Raw genomic sequence first — 21,644 nt, forward strand, 5'->3', positions numbered from 1 at the left:
CCGCACCGCCTCAGTATATCGTTAGCTGCCGAGTGAATCGCATGCGCAATGTTCCCCGCTTCGATACTACCGACGCGAGTGTGATAACGGACTTGTATTTTTTTGTGTGAAAATTATCATGTTTGTGCTATATTTTTGTGTGGCGCTGCTGGCCGAAGGTTGGTCCTTATTTCATATATATACTATCGCGACGCGGTGAGAGTGCCCGTGGGCTACTTTTCACTCGGCGAGATTTCTTTTCTTCACGCAGTTTTATGTTAATCCGATATTTGGAAATGTTTTATAAATATATTGACTATATTAGAGCCGTCGAAGATACCGGTTGAATATCTATATTAATAATTTCGCAGCGGACTGCATACAGAAACAGTTGCGGATACAGTTTTTCCAATACTGTCGCATAACTGTTACATTGTACACACGTGCACTAAAATCTTTAGCGGACTCGATGACTTGGTCCCCGTGTCGGTTGAGGTGGAGTTGCCGCTCGGTTGGTCCCAAATCGAGGCTAATCTATGGAACATGAGCAAAGGGGGCGACGTCATTTATCCGCTTTCTGTCTCAGACATTTGCTTCGGTCTCGACCACTCTCACCTTCGGAGCTGCAGTGTGGTTAACAAGCCGTGGGATGTTCACCGACTAATAAGATTATGTAGGGCTGGGGCGGTAGAGATACTGTCAATTATCATGAACACACTAGACCAAGATAGTAACATCTACATCCCACAGCTGCTGCGTAACGTATATTCAGGCTTTTCCCCATATATGTTTAGTGAAATTAGACAAGATAAGAACAAATTTTTTGCGCGTTCGATTGTAAGCGCCATTAAAAACTGTTTTAATTCTACCCTAAACTTAGAATTTCTAAGTAAGTAGTGCCACGCACTGCGTTTTTCATCCTGAGAACTCTCGCAATGTCTACTAATTACACTACCTAAAGTTCGTTTATGTTGATTAGCAGTAGAAATAGACAAAGCTATAAAACATACAATTTTTTACTACCTTCCATTCCATTTTCCATTATATTATACGTCTACAGTAGAACTAACAGACCTTTAATATTATGGGTGCTCTTGGACAGAGGTCATAAATACCTTACTATTCGCCGATAAGCTAAGCTAAGTAAAAAAAGATCAAACTCTGTTCATCGAATGTATCAATTTTAGTATAAATTATCGATTGATTGATATGAAATGAGACAGAATAACTGATAGATCGAGTAATTAGAGTATAGCGAATTTTTTCAACATAACCCTACGTTTGTTAGCCTGGAAAGGGCCGGCTTATACAAACACACTGGACTTTATGTAGCTATCTTAAAATGTTATATTTGGCCTAAAATTCATATTCGACACATTCAGCCGTTTAGGCCATTATCAGAATGGTAACTAATAATATTAAATATTGCATTAATTTAATTCCAATGCATAATGTCGAAACATAATATATTTAATTACTTATATTATTTCATGAATAGTGAGGGTAAAAGACTACGATTTTGCGAATAAAACGTGTTTAGCCAAAAGAGTTCAAATTGACTCATTGAATAACTTTTTATAAAAAAATTACAAAATAACAAAAAAAAATAGCAACCGGTTATTAATTTAAAATAACACCCATTTTATCTCTAAAAGTGACATAATTAACAGAGAAATAAGGGACCCGATTTTAAAAAGTAAGTCGGTTAATAAATATAACATTTAAACAAAATGGAGTCCGGAACGAAACTAATTTAGAATTACCCACATAATTTCATTAAAAGTGAATTTGAAAAGCATATTAAGAGAAAATGAAGTAAACTGATTTGATAGTTATTATAGTCGTTGATACTCTTAAATTTTATTATATTACTTCTAGTTGGCGCCGAATTACTGATTTTCGAAACTTAATTTTAAGAGGTTTATTTGAAGGGCGATTCGGAAAAAGTTTTTTTTTTTACTGCTTTGAATGACGAGACGAGTTTGCCATTCGCCTGATGGCAAGCGATACGACCTCCCATAAACAGTAGAAACACCATCCAACACCTTGAATTACAAAGTATTGTTTGCTATTTCACTGCGCTCGCCATCCTGAGATATGAGATGTTAAGTGTTATTATGTCCAGTACTTACACTAGCTACCATGTCCTTCAAACCGGTACACAACAGTGACTATACACTACTGCATGGCGGCAGAAATAGACACTGCGGTGCTAACTACCCATGCGGACTCACACATTTAAGAGAGTAACCAGTAAAATTGTGATAAATATCGATTTGACAAGCATGAATGAATAACGGATATATAGAATATATTTTAGTATTTATTTCAATAATGAAAGTTGCGTGCAACGGATATGTATGTCTAACTTGAGGTATAGGTCTCATGCGAATTTTGGCCGGAAACACTTTTTATTTATATAACAACTATTATGTTTCATTTCATCGTTCTATACGTAGCCATTTTGGACATTTTGTTATTGAATTAAATTATATTTGTCTACACCTCTGCTAACGCTGTGCCAAAAATCGTTAAAAAATAACAAATATTTTCGCCAAAAATGCTTTTAGTTTTCTGATTTTTAATTATAGTTTAGTGCGACTGCAAGTCTATTTCTGACTGAAAGTATGATATTCCCGCTCCGAAAAATTCTCTTCGTACTAGTTAAAAGTGGCCTTAGGGCCTGTATTTTTTCGATACTAAATTTCATGTATATTTAATATCTCATATATATTTAAAATCAGCACGTTTTTCTATGTTTTTTTAAAGTAGTAAATTTCTTTCGAAAGTAAATGTCGCTTAATTCAATTACCGTGTCAACCATCGATATATAAACACAATATCAAAATGAACCCGTTTAAGAATTGTTACCCCTATGTCGAACCTACCCTGCTTTCGCGTACTACGTTGCTATATACTAACTATACATTAATGAAATATACACGTAAATTAACGTCTCAATTTTTCAACAAGCACGTTCGTTACAATCAGATAATATTGCCACCTGTCATTATTCCCCCTCGGAGGGTGTTCAACCCCTGTGCACCGGAAGTGATAGCCGCATCCGGGTTTATGTTTTTTGGGCAATTACAAGACCCTAATATTTGATTATTATAAGTCTTACAATCCTAGTATTATACATGCGAAAGTTCGTGAAAATATGCATGTTAGAAGTGAATGCGGGAACAGCTGAACGGAATTGGATGAAATTTGACACGCGGATAGGATATCTCCTAGATGACATAAGGTACATCTTGTCTCGATAATTTGCTTCCATGGGAATACTGGGATTTTCTAACAAAAGGAATTAGCGTAGTGCACGTGGCTTTATAATTACTACAGTATTTTACATTATATTGAAATGGCATACAAAGTTGCATGAATTAGAAAGGTTTTTATATTTTTATTGGACAGTATTATGCATTCAATTGTTTTAAGTAATATTTTTAATAATTTCCAGTTGTATCAGGATTCAGTAAATATTTGTAACAAAGTTTTTTTTTTAATGGTTATTTATTACGGATTTGTCGACGGTTAGATAATTATTATACATTAAATAACTTTGCAATCTTTAAATGCATTTTACATATTTTTTTAAATTATGGCTTGGTTATGTTATTGGCTTGCGTATTCAGAACAATACAACAACAAAAAATATTTATCAACTAGATAATAACAACTACGGATAATAAATACTTACCTAATAATTTTCAATTTTATTATTTAATTTGAACACTGTTGGACACTATCGTATTACACCCTGTATATTAATGCGTGAAGAAAAAACATTGTACTCGTTTTTAAGCACATTGCTCACGGAAGTGCGTGAGATTCAACATTATATAAAAGTTCATATTCAGCAGAAAAAAAAGGTAAAATTTATGTATAACATGTGTTACAAAAATAATTAACTCCACGATTGAATATCGATCACTAGACGACAACTAGATTTATTTAATATTATCTTTATTGTAAAGGTTTTTTTTTACATTTATATATATATATATATATATATATATATATATATATATATATATATATATATAATATATATATATAAATGTAAAAAAACCTTTACAATAATATATGAATATATATACATTCTCTTAAAAATACAAAAAAATGAATGACCCTCCGATGGCGAAGCTCAAGACCAAAGCCACCAGCAATTAAGGATTCAAAGTGAGGAATCTCCTCACAATTTAATATTATAATTATGTTATTTGAAATCCATAATATAAGTATAACACATCATATAACACTCCCATGCGATCATCATGAACGAAATCCATTATTGAAGAATGTGCGCCTCAAAAAGGCGCTCGTGTCCCGGTGCGCGGAGGAATGCGTCTGCGCACCCGGTGATCCGGCACAAAAACATTACCGGGAATTTACCGTGATCTTCGTGTGGTATGAGCATAGTTTTCGAAACTCCACTAAATATATTTATTGCATACGCTATATAAAATATTATAGGTTTGTTCATATTGGAGTTATAAGGAGAAATTGTCGCTTTATTTCTGTCTTTGTGAAGAAAATACTGTTGTGAAAAATAAGGTAGATAGGTACAATTGACGGTATTAGTGCGTATTTTTCATGGCTTAATTTGCTTGGCTTTAAGATTACGGCAAAAAGCAGGCCACTGTTATGTGAAAATAAAAACGGACAATACGCATTTTATTATAAGCTTTATTAGTATAAAAATAAAGTTGCAAGATTAGAAATGAATACGCGTTAAGAAATAAGAAACCTCACAAGTGCAAGTCGTTGGACATGAGGTTCCTATAACACTACGCAGTGGAATAAGTCATACATAGTGGGATATTTTTTGTATTTATTATAGTGAAATCACACTTTTTCCCCGTCGCATTATTTTAAATTATTGGCGTCTTTTTACGAACACGACAGAGTGACTCCACTGCACCTGATAAGTGGAGAAGGGTCAAAATAAAGTGTGATTACACCTCACCAGTCGACACAATTATGCCGGCCATTTTTTATATATAATTTACGGTTCAAATGCGGCTATGAAATGTTCAAATGTACACACTATGCCGTGAACAACATAAGATCCCAGTTTTCATTCGCACTTTAGGTACAAAATCCTAAAAACATAAACTACAGTAGAAATAAACAGTAATTTTCCTTCTGAATGAACATAAATTGTCTTCATAACATTTCAAACTCGTTATGAAACCGGAAAATTTTCCCAAAATTGTCCGTCGTCGCTTAAATTCACAGTCATTTAGTGAAAGTCGCTTAGACATTATGCGACACCGTTGCAAGTACATTATTCGACATTTTGTCGTGTTCGAGTGTGCAAGTGCCGTTTTGTTAGATATTAACATCGTTAGCAATGACGTTGTCCTTATTTCGAGAACAATATTCAAATAACTTACTGCAGTTTAAATTTACGAGTGAAATAACATGTTAAAGTATTGTCTGGGTCTTTCCATTGAGTTTTGTATTAAGATAAATGAGTGTACAGATTTGTTTGCGATATCTTCTTTCGACGATAAATGAGTGGTCGTCCTCAACACGGCTGGCTTCTAAAATGAGAGTCCGTCGATTGTTGCTGGCAGAAGTAGCAGATTCCTCTCATTGACTTATTAGTGTATTTACATATTTACTTATTTTTATATATGTATATATATATATATATACATATGTATTTTTTTTATATATTTATATATGCGAGTATGTTGTTATTACATTTGTTTATTATTACTCCTGGTATTTGTTTTTCACTTTCTTTTATTATACACCTACCTCCGTCCTCTCTACACCACCCCAAGGTTGACTGGGAGAGAAGGCCCATGGCATTAAGTCCGCCTGTATACCATTGTACAAAGTGTTAATAAATAATAAATAAAAATAATTAGAAGTCGAAATATATACTTGCTAGCGGTAAACGGGATCGATTTCGCAAACTTTAAGTCTGCAATCATTTCTGCAACTAAACCATCGCCACTCATGGAGAGATTTTTTATAATTAAGAGGTTATATCATCAGGTTTAGTATTATTAATGGAACATTTTATACAATGAATATAAGTATGATAGTGGTAAGCAGAGATCATAAACAAAGAACACGCAAGCGGCCTGAATAGCGCATCGCCTTTTGAGCAACTTCCCTTTGAATTTGCCGCGAACGCAACACGACCTTTGCGGATGGATGTATACAAGGTTGATTATTGTCTGTTGCAATTATTTGTGAGAGCCTATAACATTCAGGAAAAGTGTTTAACCATAGACAAAATGGCCTGAGCAATACCGACACTTAGCGGTATAATTATAACAGCCTTGTATTATATACGCATACGGGCTTCCTCTACTATTGAGAGTGTGTAGGCCTAGTATGGGTTGGCAGACTTCACATATCCTAGAGGTTCCTTTGGTGAATTCTTGGTTATATAACCTACATACCTTCCTCACGATGTTTTCCTTCACCGTTAAAGCGAACGACAATTGAGAAACAAATACATACGTAACTGTGAAGTTAGAGATGTGCGCCGTTGGGTTTTCAACCTGGAGCAAACCGTTCTACACCCATCTAGGCTATCGTGCACTTGGATTTAGAAAGAGATAAAGTGATTGTGCGGCCTTGTCTTTTGTAGATCTGTAATGACGAAGGCGTATGTGAAGAACATATCCGCCCCTGCTACTCTAGTATGTTGATTAAGTGATTAAGTTTTCTAGAGCAAAACAAACCAACAAAACAACTATTGGTTGCGTATTTACCTCTGATGTCTCGCGCTTTTCTGCCAGCTGGAACGCGCATTCCACAATTACGACTATCGTTTTAACTGGCTTAATAGAATAATTATTAATTTATGTGTATATATATGATTATATTAACTAATGCCTTGTACAATATTTAAAATACCAAAATTAGACGTGGCATCATGGGCGCCGGAAGAGGCACAGTAGGGTGCACTTACACGCTCCTGTGATGAAATAAGTCCCAAAAAATATGTCACTGAATAAATGGTAATGGGAACTGTGGATAATAAAGTATTTTTTTTTTTCTTTTTTTGCTTCGCAGTTTGGATGCATTTAGCCAATGTCGAGTTATTTGGATAGGATAGGATCATAGGATACAAAGGTTGGGAAACTATAAGAATATTGTACGATATTAATTCGGAGGAAGATATATTGGTAATAAAATACTATCAAGTGGGTTAAAAATTAAAATATAAAGAAATAGGACATACATAAACAGATAGGAGTTGATGGGCTGGTTTACATACATAATAAAAATTACGTTAATGAATTGTAATGATTAATGAAATTTGTATTGTAATGATGAATGAAAGAATATAAAGAAAATATCTAAAGTTTAATATTATTTTTAATAATAAAAGATGTAATACAAATAAAGTATTTATTACGGTAAAGCATATTCCCGCGCGATTTGAATTTAGAATGTTTATTTTCTTTTTTATGTTTGCGCGAATGTTGTATTAAAACTATTTATCGGATTTTATGCCTTGACCACGAAGGTTGCACTGCCATAAAAACGACGGGAAAAATTTATAATATAAAGAACTACGATAAAATCCTAAATATAGTTTTTTTTTAATATTATGTCGTATAATATTATGGAGATGCGCTTCCCTGAAAATAGTCTTAGCAGCGCTCAACATAAAATCAAAATCCAATCACATCTTAATTCCAGATGATCTCCAAACATTCCATTAAACAATAGTTTATTACAAAATCTCAAATAATAATTAACGAGTTCCAAGATCTACTTTCACCGTACACTTAACTGAAGAACACTTTTACTTTGAATAGATAAAACTGTGTAACATTTTCTGTAAGGTCATTGACATCGGTATTAAATGAATTTTGACTATCAAGTGGCATTGTGAACGTGTTTCCGTTGCTTCAGTCGAGTGGTAATACGTTTGACGGCATAGTGGCTGGATTTATCAGCTTAGATAGATGGAATGAACATTGTTTTAATCAAAATAATATTGTTAGATGACTTCTAATCTTAGGACTATTATATACTGAAGCTTATTTGTTAAACATCTAAGTAGGAACTGCTCATAAACTACTTTTACTACTAGTGACAAAAATACATTTTATTTCTATTGTAATATAAGTCAATATTACAATGTACGTGTTATGACTATTAAATATGAACTAAGCGGCCAACTATCGAAGGACTAGCACAAGTCCTATCTTACTGAGTACTAACGGTCACAATACAAGAGGTACTTCCTCGTCTTATACTAAAAGTAGGTCACCAAAACCTAACACAAAACATATACAATCAGATTAGTCAAAGAATTACGCAACACCATACAAGACGCGGAATAAATTCTGTGCGACTTTCAACAATAGCAAACGGCATAGTCGCCTTACCTCCCTCGTAGAGAAATGTGAAAGCAGTGCTCTGAGATAAACCGAGGCTTTGCTAGCGTTAAGCCGCGTGCATGAGCAGCGTGGCGGTTAAAAAAACGCGCCGTTTATTCATGTATAGTAAGAGAGTCCTTTCCGCCTTTCCCTGGCGAATCCACCGTTTTGCAATTACTAACGTTTTAATCGAGGGACAGCTTTGATAACCGTATACTTAAATAGGGGATGTTTTTACTCTTTCATCAGTATGGATATAAGAGTAAAAACGTCCCCTATTTGCATTTATTTGTAGCTGTATAGCTACCATCTTTGGATTATAAAGTCCATAATTTCAAGAAGTCAAGCCATATGGGCCCTCCGACATCGGCGCACAAACATAAAACTCTTGCAGACCATTTATGATGAATATAGAAGTAATTGTATAGAGCGGGTCGGTCTCAGTACATGTCGATAAATTGTGCAAATAAAATTAAAATCATAGACAAATTAATAATACTTGTTTGTCAACAATAATTGTAATAAACTAATGCAACAAATTGACAAACAAAATTACTTCTTAAGAAGCATGATAATAAGTATCTAATTTTTATGGCAAATATTTAATAAAGTTTTGAGACATATAGGTTACTACAATTGTTTATTGAAAAGCATCCTACCCATATTATCTATATTTATGTGTATAAATCTTGAGCCACGCAATAATATTACAATTTAATTTATTTATTTTTACTTATTACACTTTATTGTATATTACAATTGGCGGTCTTATCGCATTCTGCGATTTCTTCATATAATTTATTGAAATGGAAACATTTCCAAGACATTTATTTTTAATTTATAATAATTATATTCTTTACACGATATACACTAAGCACAGCAAGCCATTAATCAGCCTCCTTGCATTTATTTAACTGTAATTTATGACGCATCTACCTGTAGTTGCGGTTTTATATTTTATGAAACTGGACAGACGTTTGCATTAATTGTATTTATTAAAAATTCCAATATAAAAGTCAGAAAATATCTTTAATAAATTAGTTAAGGGAAGGCGAGGAAATTTTTCCTTTTTTAAATATTTACGGTTCAGGTGTTGTGTCCATAGCACAGCAAGAGACAAACCAGCTGTAAAACGATAAACGGATAGATTCGCTCACGGAAACGAATGTTATTGTGTGTTCAACAAGTATTTATTTCGAGCTTACTTATTGTAAGACCAAACTGCAGCACTTTGCTGGTGGTAGTATATATTTTACATCCACTCGAATAGCGACCACCGTAAACAAAATGTGAAAACCTACAGTGGTCCACGCAAGGGTGTCGCGTTCAAGGATCATATATATCCGGTCCCAACAGGCCAGCATAATTATGTCGACTGTCGAGGGGTAATCATCTATCGTCAGTCGAAATTCTGTTGAACCCCAACCCCACTCCACTTATCATCAGGTACAGTAGGGTCACTTAGCGTGCAAGTATAAAAAAACAACTCTCATAGACAGCTCAGGCTCACAAAATAATCGTTTATGTGAGATAGCTGAGTGTTATTTATTTATCATGAGGTCAAAACAATGTAAATGATAATCTATGTAGAACGCACGCGGCTTTTCGTCACGCCATGTGCACAAACCCTAAGGCAATTTCCACGCTCGCAACACTTTAAACGTTTGACTCAGCGTAAGCCCAAGTACGAAGTCATGGCTGTCAATGACTCAGGGTGAAACTTTACCTTAATACATGCATAATTTCCCAAGAGTATGTTTTAAACAACTAATTACTGAATGCCTGATTCGATATTCTGAGAAATTAGATATTCAGTGTTTAATAACACTTATATGCGTATGTTCATCTTCAATTCACTATGTTATTTATATAGGGCGTGTGTGGATTTATTTAATAAAATGTTAGTAATTCGTATGCTATTATGAAATGGCTTTTTCCTTGCTTAATAATTATAAATATAGTTTATAATATGACTATGCTTTTATTAATTCTGCCCCAAGCAGACGTTTATAAGCCATTTTTGTAGGTTCTAAAATCTTCGTTATATACCAAGGTCAAGAGTGTAGTGCAGTGCCTTGTTTTTGTAATTCGTTCCGTTTCTGCAACAAATTAATAAGACGAACTAGTTGGTCGCCTTGTTTAGTTATATCTAAACGCCTGACTAGTCATAACTCCTTAATGTCACAGAGTCGCGTCAGTGACTCAAGGAGAAATTTTGCCACATTCATAGGCATTTTTGAATTAGTCATTTAGGACTTTTACCTGAAAAATGAGGTTTATTGACGCGGATATGGCTGTATTTTTTTATTATCTGAACAATTGTCCTCTCTCCTTTCATCGTACGCGTAATAGAAACGATTAGTGTGAACAATGTCGCCCTAAAGCCCTAACTTTTCACTTAGAAACAAGAAAACTAAAACAAATGTCAGTTTTACAGTTGGGTATTTATTGAAAACAAATTAACAGCGACTACTATGTGTTTTAGTTTTCAAAGGAAGTACCCATACACTTAAATATTCGCGGATATGAACAAACATTTGAATTGTGCGTAAGTTTATTTAATTCCTTGGGACAGGATTGAAACACTTGTATGGAAAAAATGGCATTAGTTGAACCTCTGCCTACCCATTTAAGTACAACTGCCGTGCTGAGGTCCTGGGTTCGAATCCCTAGTCCGACCAAAAAAATATTATGACTGGGTTTTACCATCTTAAAAATTACTCAGTCGCACCGCGGAGTCAGGAAGTCGGCTGTGAGATACCCCCTACTTTGAAAGGCAAGTAAAGCCGCTGGTCCTGCGCCTAATCTCTCTTCTGCTATGTCGGATTTCTGTCTCACCGAACTATGAGAATGAAGGAACAGAGAGTCCACCTGTGTATTGCGCACACCCTTGTGCGCTATAATATCTTCTGCGTATATGGCTGGCTGATCTCCGTTGAAATTGGCCGCCGTGGTTGAAATTCGAATAGGATGGAATTAATCATTACTTTTAAATACCTATAATTTATAATCGACGATCTATATGTAATAAATATCGTATCAATATAATTTTTTTACGAGTCTAATAAATTATTATTATATCTATAATATTGTAAATACTATAATTAAAACGTGAATAATCATAAATATTTATATGATTAAAAAATGCGGTTCGATCATGTTTTCCATGAAAAAATAATATTAAGAGTTGGCCGGCTTTGCATTCCTTCGATATTCTTACGAAAGACTCCGGTATGCCGACTTCCTTACATTGATTTTCCTTCGCTGGTAATTAACAATTAGGGCCTGTTTCACAACATCTAAGTAAATGCTACTCGTCACATAAATGTATTAGGCGACGAAATACAAAAGTCATATTATAATCAGTGCTCCCAACTAAAGTAATAAAATGAGTACGTATACAACTGTACATATTTGCTGTTTAAACGATAACTGTCAAATAAAATTTACTTGTAACTTGCGAAATAGTCCCTTAATGTTGTAATTTCAAAGCTGCGTGTACACGAATGAGAGCAAACCTACATTTAATCTTAATCCACTAAGCTATCGCTACCTCCTTGTCCCATAGAAACCGAATCGACCACAACACCGCTAGTCGTAAAGAAACTGCGTAAAAACAGCAATGTATGCCGCAAGTTGTAGCGGCCGCGCGACATTCTTTCACCGTTAGACATCCAACGCGCAGTTACGCGTCGCTTAAGAAGGTCGCGGGCCGCGCCGGCCGGCGATGTGTCGCGTCCGCCTCGTGACATCGTTTCGAACCAGTTGAATAACCATAGGCCGATAATGTGTATCAGAAATTCCAGGGATTTAAAGCTGGTTTATAGGAATTTAAAAATTATGTTTTTAAAACGATTTTCTGTTTATAACAGGGGCGTTTAAATCTGTAGAGTTCTTCGTCGTTATAAATTCTGATACGTAATCCGACATATATCGATTTAGGTTTTGGAATGCCTCTTTACACTCGGTTCTTAAGGCACGAATCACACTATGAACGAAATAAAGTTCAGCGTTTTAAATTATGCATACGTCACTCACTGAATTTTATGCTTGGGAAACAAAATTTGTTTGTGCATTCCGATTTGTAGTTTAAAGCTTAGAATGTAGAGCCTCGAGCTGGTCTCGCGTAATGGGATCGAACACTGCCCGTAAGCGATAAAATTGGTAACCCAAAGACACTAACTCCATCCCAATAGTTTATGAAAGGACTTCTAGAAGAAAAATCACTATACAACACAGAAGATTTGTTTTAGTTGAAATATAATAATTTAAATTTAGATTGAAAATATTAATTTCGTGTTTTTGGTCGGCACAATGTACGCGAATAAATATCATACTTTATTGTTATTTGTTACAACTGCAGTAACGGTGAAGTTCCTTACAACTTATTGTAAGTTATCAATTTATCTAACAAAATAAATCGGACAGAATAATTCAAAATAAATATTTTACATCCATAAAACACATTCAGACGTATAAAATATACAACTCTATTACTATTGGTTACATTTTTAAATATTTTTAGTTTCGTATTCATAATTATTAACCCAAACATGTTTTAGACTCTATCGTTACAATAATCGATACTTAGCATCTTCTTTTAGTTCCACCGAACCCAGATACATTACTTAGACCGCTGTCACAGGGCTACATATTAAAAGTATAACACTGTTTTATTAATTTTCTCTAATAGAAACCTAATTATCCCTAAACGGACTTGTTACTCGGAAAATATTAAAAAACCCATCACATTCCAAACTCGAAATGGCATACCGATATGCATATTGAACAAGTCTAACAAGTGCTTGGCCCACATTCGCCCACGAGCGCGATGTGGGCCACGGCGGCCACTTGTCTCAAGGGTCAGATCGGGCCATTAACACGCATGATCCCCTCATTACGACTGGTCTAGACGAGGTGATAGCTTATGAATAGCCTGGTTTGTGTATTATTTACCAACTAGCGTTCGCTCGCGTCGCTGCCTGCGAGAAATCTTATTTCGGGATAATTTGATTGATATTTTTTTTATAAACTAAACAGATTACAATTGCTTCAAAATTTACATAAAATGATATAGTTTTAATCTAGATCATTGATACCCAAAGTGGTCCAGGTGGACCCCCAGGGTTCCAGGGGAGACTTGACAGGGGTCTACGTTGGCGTGGCAAAAAAATGGGGGTCTACAACTCGTAAGCGGGGGTCTTCGAAAATTTATCTGGTTTGATAATAAAGTACTAATATGTTTCCTTGATTTCCCCTTTCAATGTAGGCTGATAATTATTATAGGGGTCGTAAGAGTCACGGCGATCCCAACATAGACCCCCGCGATGACTAGGCGGGGGATGTAATGCGCTCTCTTTCCGAAACCAAAAAGGGTTCATCGGAACCAGCAAAATTTTGAAATGAGCCTATGAGAAAAAATAGTTTTGGAATTTCTTATTTAGATTATTTTCAAATACCTATGTGTACACAGAAAAATAAAATTAGTTTGTTGATTTTTTATAAAGTTTATGGTATTTGTTCTTTTCCTTATTACATTTTATCAATTGATCATTCACATGAATTGTCTGTACTAGAGACAAGCCTGATGCCAAGTCCGACTTTCGACCGGCGCGCTAATTCTTAGGGAGCTTCATAGACAAACGAGTTCACTGACCACCTGTGGTGGTCGTAGTCGCCCACAGTCTATGACAGGAGTACGTCCAATCCACTACTTCTTAGCAACTATTTAATAATTTGCTTTCCTCCATAACGTATAACGTTACTTCATCTTAATGAAATATTATATGCAATAATTTAATCCCTTCGGCCCTATAACCTATAATTATCAACACAGGAAGTGTGCTATCGGTCATTAACCTTTATTACAACATGTTAAGACTTGTCGGCTTGTTACATATTGCAGCATCCTTTATCTACTAAGCTATATAATGACAGAACAAAAATGTACGATCCCGGGCCTGAATTTTTATCATACATGCGATGGTGTGTGTATAGAAATCATTGATTAATATTACAAACATAATATTATGTCCACATTAAACGTACGTTATGCTACTTATAATCATAATGTTTTGCTCAGCGGTAATAGGACATGACATTACAAAATTGCAAAAAACTAAAATACAAACAAAGCTAAACAGCGATGTCGTGTCCGGTGCGTCACCTGCGCCCGCGCCGACGCGGCCCGAGGGTAGAAAGTGGTAGAAAGTGGGCGGCCGCGACCTTGCGTCCCGGCCTCGCGCAGCTTTAGTAGATGCGAGCTTTCCTCTCATTCATAACGGGCTGTTTGGACCTCTATGTTAGATGTGATCACAAACATATTATACACATATAATATAAAATATTATGAATTACTCGATAAACATGATAAAAAATTTAAATACGATTTCTTTATTACAGATGATGTTTGTAGGTAAAGGATATACATGATAAGATTCAACCTGGACTACTCAAGTAGGCGTCATTAGAAACTTAACTATCTGATTTTTTCATTGGCGTACCAAAAAATAATATTATAATGTTCACCTAAAATGAGTCAATGCACTAAGTCATTACAGTTTAACTTCAGTATTGAAGAGATTAAGTAATAAACTGAATAACCACCGATGGACACACGATTGATGCCAGCAGAACAGGTGCAGTGTAGGCTGATAGGCTGTTTTAAGATCCCTAAATTAAACGGAAATACCGCCAGCGAAAGCTGTTTGCAAAGGAATGTTTGTTGAACGAAACACGTAAAACTTCCGTGACCTCTTGATAACATCAACCGCAAGTCTATGCGGCTATTGTAGAAAGTGACAAAAGCTCAATATTTATATAAAAACTAGCGACATCTTTAATTCCTCGGTTTATTGTTCAAAACGGAGGTATTTACGCGAGGTCGCGGTCGGCTCACGCTTTCTTGACTACGGTAATAACCTTATAAACAATAAACGCGTTTCCTGAGCTATCTAAACACTGTCTGATAAAATGTAATCTGCCCCACTTTTTAGCCTTTCAACTTTAGCATCATTTAAATAATAAACCTAATCTGGTGCTCCAATTATATTTTTTAATTATTTACCAACAAATTGTGCAGGTAATTTAGTTTTTTGTTTGTATAGGTACTTATTAATTACTAATTAGGTCACGTATACTTTATCATTCACATGTTTAAGTTGATAATCATCAAGATTCCTCGATATATCTAGCGCTTTTTACTTGCCTTCTACTGGTTTACTTGCGTATTAACACTGGTTGGTGATCCAATTTAGAGAGTAAACAATCTATGAACTTTTTACAAACGATGTATAACAAAATCTCAGTCGTGCGTTTTCGTCAATTTCCGCGCTCGATCGGGCGCATTCGGCTCGCCGCAGTGCGGGACACTCCAGCCAATCACAGCTCGTTATTCATTTTTGGAATATTTCACGCGCGGCGAATACTCTTTTATGATTCGTCACGCGACGCTCCAAGCGGCAACTTTCGAATCATCCAGTTATAAAAATGACGCTTTGAATTTTTTATGTCTTTTGGACTCGTAAAATTACTAATATTATTATGTATGCGACATATTGAAACCTTTAGAAATAACTGTAGAGTTAAAAACGGTTATGAAATCAAGGTGCAATAGTATACCTATCGATTGTAACGATAGTAAATGGAGTCTCGTGATAATCTAGCTAGCTGTGCTAGTAATTACACGAGTTATTTCCGTAACTTATAACTATTAAAATTTATAATTTTGTAAATATGACAAATAAATCTTATTACTCTAGTGTCGAAGTGCTAGATACCTGATTGGGTCAGACTATAGGTAAGGTTCAAACTCCCTTTCCCAAATTACAAACGTTACTTTTCCGAGATTGGATTTATGTGCCATAATATAACCTCTATCAAACTGCAAGTGGGACTGAAATACTGCTAACCGCTGCCACCTGCAACAAGTTTTATGCTTGCCAATTAACACTCGTTTGATTAATTATAATTTACCCTGTCCAATATGATGGCTCAGAATCGGCGCTAAGGCCAGATCAATAAGGAACGCGACTGCAGCAGCCGCGCTCAACGTCACTTTGACGATGACGTGCCGCTTGAGAGGCACTCCCAGAGCGACCAGCAACTCCGCCACCACATGTGTAAGCTCGCCGGAGTGCCGCCAACGGTTCCAGATGGCAGCCGCGTTGACCGATAGCAGTGCTGCACCGGCGCCGCATAGATATGCCTGGAACATGAAATTAATTATCATGTTATCGAAAACAATTTCGGCAAACTTATAAGCGACAATATTGACATGCATGGTCGATTATTGTCATAATTTTCGAGTCCCACCGCAATGACCCACCCAATGCACCGTGAATGGTTGCGCGTTATTCAAAACCAGAATAATTGGTGTTCATTACATCTAGAAGTGGACTGCAGTAAGCTGATTGATCGAGCCTGTCTCTGCAATCGGGTAGAAATACGAACCTGCAAAGCCCTGCCTCCGCAGTTTTCATTTCCAGCACACAGCGCCAGGCCGAGGCTGGCGAGACAGAAGGTGACAAGCACGCCGCCGCTTACCGACTGCTCCCAACGGAACACGCGCAGCGACCGGATGTGCATGGTCAGCAGGGACACCAGCATCACCAGTGTGCCCAGCCGAAGCGCGAGCAGGAGCGGCCGCTCCTGGGTGCAAATGGTTGATGATCTGACCAGCTTCCGATATCCTTTAGTGACTTAATTGCGTATGGCAATAAAGTCCACCTATGTCGCGACTCGGAACCGTATAGCATAAGGGAAAATTATCAGATAGTTTAATAGGAACGCGATCGATTACTTTGTGGATCTCGCAGTCTTCTGTATCAAGAGCTTCTTATTCAAGAAGCCTATCACAAGTTTCACATAAAGTATTTTGAAAAAAGGAATTTGATTTTATATGCAATGTGTTACAAACGCACCATACTTTCCAAATCATAATGGTATAGTTCGACAAAATTTGCATTTCGCATTATTACTATTACACTATTATTTTGACTTCAGCTTTTAAATAATTTAACTCTGTAAATAACACTGGTAAATTGGCGAAGTGTTTATGACAGGCAATGACAGATTTTTAGTCGTCAAATATTTGGGCATATTTGTCCCAACATTTGGCCTAAAGACAAATTCCTAAGGAGTATTCATATTTTAAATGTTTCTGAATGTAATATAGCCCTAGAATACTTTAAAACACGCATTTCATAATACTTGAATATGATTGTTATGAAGATTGCGGTCCGCGTCGTAACATTTACGAAATTATTGTGAAACAGATGATCTATAACGAATATACAAATATCACATGTAAGAATTGCTCAATTTGATTTATTCAACTAGTTTGTATTTTAAAGGGCGATGAGAATCCGTTGAATTAATTACTTATTAATACACTGGCAAGGTTATCCAGATAATGATTTTTATTCTAACAGTTATAAATGTCAAACTATTTTTATCCGGTCTTAAGTTAACCTACCTTCTATCCGCACAAGGCAATTGTTGTTTGCTCGGTCTTCTCACCGATAGCACTCCCATGCACGGGGGGACTACACATAGTCCAGTGTGTTTACCTCATGGTTGCCAATAGGGTACCGGACTCATTTTTGTTCTTAAGAATTATCAAATATTTACATAATATAAATTATAACACCAAAGAAATTATTAAAATCCAGTGGAAAATCATCAAGTTATAAGCATTTGAATTTCGGTGGAAGGGGTAATTAACAAGAAACAGGAAAGAGACAAAATATCCACATGTGACGTCATCGGGAATTACGACGCGTGCGAAAGAAAGAGATGAAGCGATATCCCCACATCGCGCCCACTTCTGCACATTACAGTATTTTAAATATGAATTACTCGCTCATTTTTTAACCAATTTTTATGCTGTTTTCGCAGAAGTGTTTTTTTTTTCGTATTTGAAGCCATTTCACATAGAATAATGTACAAAATCAAGCATAAGCCGGTCCCCTATTCACATTGAGGCCTATGAGGGCTTTCGAACATTTCCTGGCCTCCTTCCCATCCTAAGAGGGCAACGACGACAGATATCATAGCCTTACCGAAAATGAAACAATTCTTTTGGCGGCGCAACTTTTGAACATTATTGACATTATTACATTATTGGATTAATCACTCATATCAACAACTTGTTTCATCGAAGCTCTGTTTCCCAGGTTACGCAGCAGCGACATGCCGGTTCCCGGGTGCGCCGGCGCACTCGCGGGTGACGTTCTCCGACGAGAGCCTCGCGGAGGGCACGTTCGCCTCGTATGAGTGCGAGAGAGGGTTTGAGCTTCTGGGACCAGTGCGAAGAGTCTGTGGCGCCGATGGCCGCTGGACCCCTGACGGAATTCCATTTTGTGGTGAGTTTTTTTTAACCTGGTATATATGTGATTTTATAAATGACTAGGTTTTGCTCGTGGCTTCGCCCGCATGAAAGGTCAATCCCGCTACAAAGGTCTCTAAAGCACGCTTTAACGATTTATTAGCGCCTCCTATATTACGCAACGGCATCTATATAAAAAATCAAATTTTCCCTTGGGAGTGAATTGCCGGGATGAAAAACCTACGTGTTAAAACAGAAAATAGTCTACCTTTGTCCCAAATTTCATCCCCATTCATTCAACTGTTTCTGAGTTTACTTTTAACAAACATACCAAATATTTCACAAACTTTAGCATTTATGATATTGTAAGATCAGGTAATAATTGTTACTAATTGAGGCTTTGATCTTTGCACGGCAAAGACACTACACTGCACTATTCAGTGTCAGAATGTGGGCTAATGAGAAGCGTTGCGTCATCAATAATCGTCAGGACTAGACTAAGATTACGAGATGTCCGATGCTCAAACACGGATCATCGGAACGAGCCACTATCTTTTATCTCTACGGTATATAAAGTTAGAACTTCCTAACTTCTCTGGCTATTTCTCGTTCGATCACATTTTCCTACAGCGCAGGCGCATATGACCCACTTTTACTTTCTTCGTGAAATCTTCGCATGATATGAATGGCCGCAAAAAGCGGAAGAGCTATTGTGTGTCTCTCCCACAGCTCTCACTGGGAAAGTCGGCATGCCTTCCCTTCGCCAGGTACTTCCACGGCCTGGGAATGGACTGAGAAGGATTCGCTGTCATACAATGTTTGGTTGGAATTTTTAGACGTTTTCTATTAGGACGGTAATTAAATTAAATTCTGTTGAAATTTACGTCCGTAATGTAACATCTAATGTTAATATTAAAAGTCAGGAAAATGAATGCGTTAGTTTTTATACTATTTTTAGTCTTTTTGGGTATTCACCGCTATACTTTAGCCTCAGATGGGTGACTTATAAAATAAAAAATAAAAATATATTTTTCAATATAAAATATATTAGTCATCGTTTCGAAATGGATCCTTCGTAGCGCCATTATTTATTTATAGCTCCGAATACCGATTCAGAATTAAATAGTATTGTGTATTATTTATTATTTCGTTGGTCGAATTAAGTGTAACAGTATAATAATCACTACCCTGCAGCTATTCATAGCAGCTTTTTTATAATACGCGGTACTGGTTAATACAAATGCACGTTTAATACGTTTCGTCGTGCATTCGGGTCAGGAGGCATAGGAAACGCAATAATATCGGCTCTTTGATGGCTGTCTTTTATTTTGAATATCATTGGCTTATAGACCAAGTTGTACGAGCTAGCGATTTTAAATACATCGATAAAAAATTATTTAGTTATGTTAGTTATGTTCTCACCGTTTTTTTTCAATACTTTTTTTATATACGAAAAATAAAAAGAGTAAAGCTTATGATTTAATGGATAGCGATCACCATATACAGGTTGAAATAGGATCTCAAATTTACGCGATAAGCAGTATATAAATCCCAGTTAAAGCCGACATAATTCAGACGATCGTCAATGCAACGAGTGCCACTATAGATAAATTGAATCCAACCCATTATATTGTCAACGTATACTATCACAGACAACATATCGTAAAAAATCCCGAACCTGTAAGCTCGACGAAATTTCCCCGGAATCGAACCTAAAGCATACCAACTTATATGTTCAATCAAGTGTCATACATCAAATCGCTAGCGCTCGTCACTTGCGCGCTAACGGTATAGTAAGTCGGTCACTGAATGGTATTTAATTATAATGTTTATAATAATACCATATCTGGGCGTTGGGCGAGATGGCCGCGGCACGTGGATCTAGGCCGTCCTACCGCTATCGACTAAGGCCCGCCGTACTATGACGACCGGCGACTTTATTCGGAAGGAAAGCGAACGATTGAATCATCAAAGACCACTATGGGCGCCACTGTGGTTGATAGTTCCCATTATCGTTCAGTTATTTTTAATGTGATTTGTTCCGGACAGGAACTCTCCTGTGAGTGCAAGAGAGTGCACGTGTGTGCACTCACACGTGTACTCTCTTGCACTCCCTTCCCGACACCAATGAAAACTACAGTATTTTCTATTTTTCTTCCTGTGTTTTATTGTGGAACGAGTGATAGCGCTTTGGAGTGTTGTATTTCGGTATGTATGTGTGGCCGGTGAAGGGTAGAGTCAACATAACAAACATAAGCAACTGATCGCGCGATTAATAGTCGCAAGTGTGGAGTCAGCTTTACCGAGATTGTCAATTAGGCGCACCTCATTGCTAGTTACAGATAAGCATGTCCGTGAAACTAGGAGACATGTTGTCTGGAAAACTATATTATTATTTTTTAACCCGTCATGACTTGTCAAAATTTTATTTTCAAATATGTACAGGTAGCTGAATGTTTGCCGGCAAACATTGACAGCTACGCGTGTGACGGAAAAATAACCTTATTATGTAGTATATAAGGTTATAATCCCGTGACACACGCAAATGTCATGTAGCTGTCTTGGCTCGCCGGCGAGCCACGAGAGACCAAGAGTTAATGTAGGTATGTTAGGTTCTTTTGAACTAAGATGAGCAAACCGCTCCCCATTGTAAATCTTGAGCTCTTCGAAGCAGTAGGAACACCGATTTAAATACCAGAGCGCTGCGTTATTCCTCTATGACATGAGATTAACACTCCACAATGCCCACATTTTTAATATGTATGGGAATGTAGACATAAACCTTGTGGAACCAAACTTCATGCTATTATCTGTCAAAATTACTTCTTCCTTTGTAACAATAATTAATAAATATTGCTAATATTTATTACAAAAATATGTAATCCAGGAATCGAGAAATACACACAACCTCACGCATTTATCCCCGAAGGGGTATGCAGAGGCGCAATTAATGCCAAGTGTGTTCCGTCCCATGA

At 36.4% G+C, this 21,644-nt stretch overlaps 2 protein-coding genes across 4 annotated transcripts in view; one reads left to right on the forward strand and one right to left on the reverse strand.

The window, feature by feature from the left end:
* The window catches only part of LOC115447445, a 47,188-nt gene continuing 25,544 nt past the window's right edge, over positions 1 to 21,644 (forward strand). Inside the window, exons 1-2 of one of the 2 annotated variants that reach the window (XM_030174487.2) lie at positions 1 to 158; positions 18,518 to 18,706. In XM_030174487.2, the coding sequence (XP_030030347.2) occupies positions 119 to 158; positions 18,518 to 18,706 (229 nt within the window). In that variant the 5' untranslated portion in view covers positions 1 to 118. The remainder of the gene's footprint in view (positions 159 to 18,517; positions 18,707 to 21,644) is intronic. The other variant, XM_030174486.2, reaches the window with a different exon arrangement.
* Positions 16,180 to 17,415, reverse strand: LOC115455315. 2 transcript variants are annotated; one of them, XM_037443993.1, is made up of 3 exons: positions 17,264 to 17,415; positions 16,887 to 16,991; positions 16,180 to 16,548 (listed from the first exon to the last, which is right to left on the reverse strand). In XM_037443993.1, exons 1-3 carry the CDS (start codon positions 17,312 to 17,314, stop codon positions 16,306 to 16,308), a joined length of 399 nt encoding a protein of 132 aa, XP_037299890.1. In that variant the 5' UTR covers positions 17,315 to 17,415; the 3' UTR covers positions 16,180 to 16,305. The 2 variants fall into 2 exon arrangements, with proteins under 2 accessions (XP_037299890.1, XP_037299889.1); XM_037443992.1 differs by having other exon boundaries at positions 16,794 to 16,991.

Source organism: Manduca sexta, chromosome 27 (assembly GCF_014839805.1).
Source record: "Manduca sexta isolate Smith_Timp_Sample1 chromosome 27, JHU_Msex_v1.0, whole genome shotgun sequence".
Lineage (NCBI taxonomy): Eukaryota > Metazoa > Arthropoda > Insecta > Lepidoptera > Sphingidae > Manduca > Manduca sexta.

What these genes read in the sequence shown, in the direction of transcription:
- LOC115455315 (XM_037443992.1), bottom strand. Translation starts at nt 17,314, where the DNA reads ATGCGAAATGCAAATTTTGTCGAACTATACCATTATGATTTGGAAAGT. An exon ending in ATTATGATTTGGAAAGTATG is followed by an intron (nt 16,992 to 17,263) that starts GTGCGTTTGTAA and finishes ATTTGCACCCAG; the next exon opens with GAGCGGCCGCTCCTGCTCGC. An exon ending in GCGGAGGCAGGGCTTTGCAG is followed by an intron (nt 16,549 to 16,793) that starts GTTCGTATTTCT and finishes TTCATGTTCCAG; the next exon opens with GCATATCTATGCGGCGCCGG.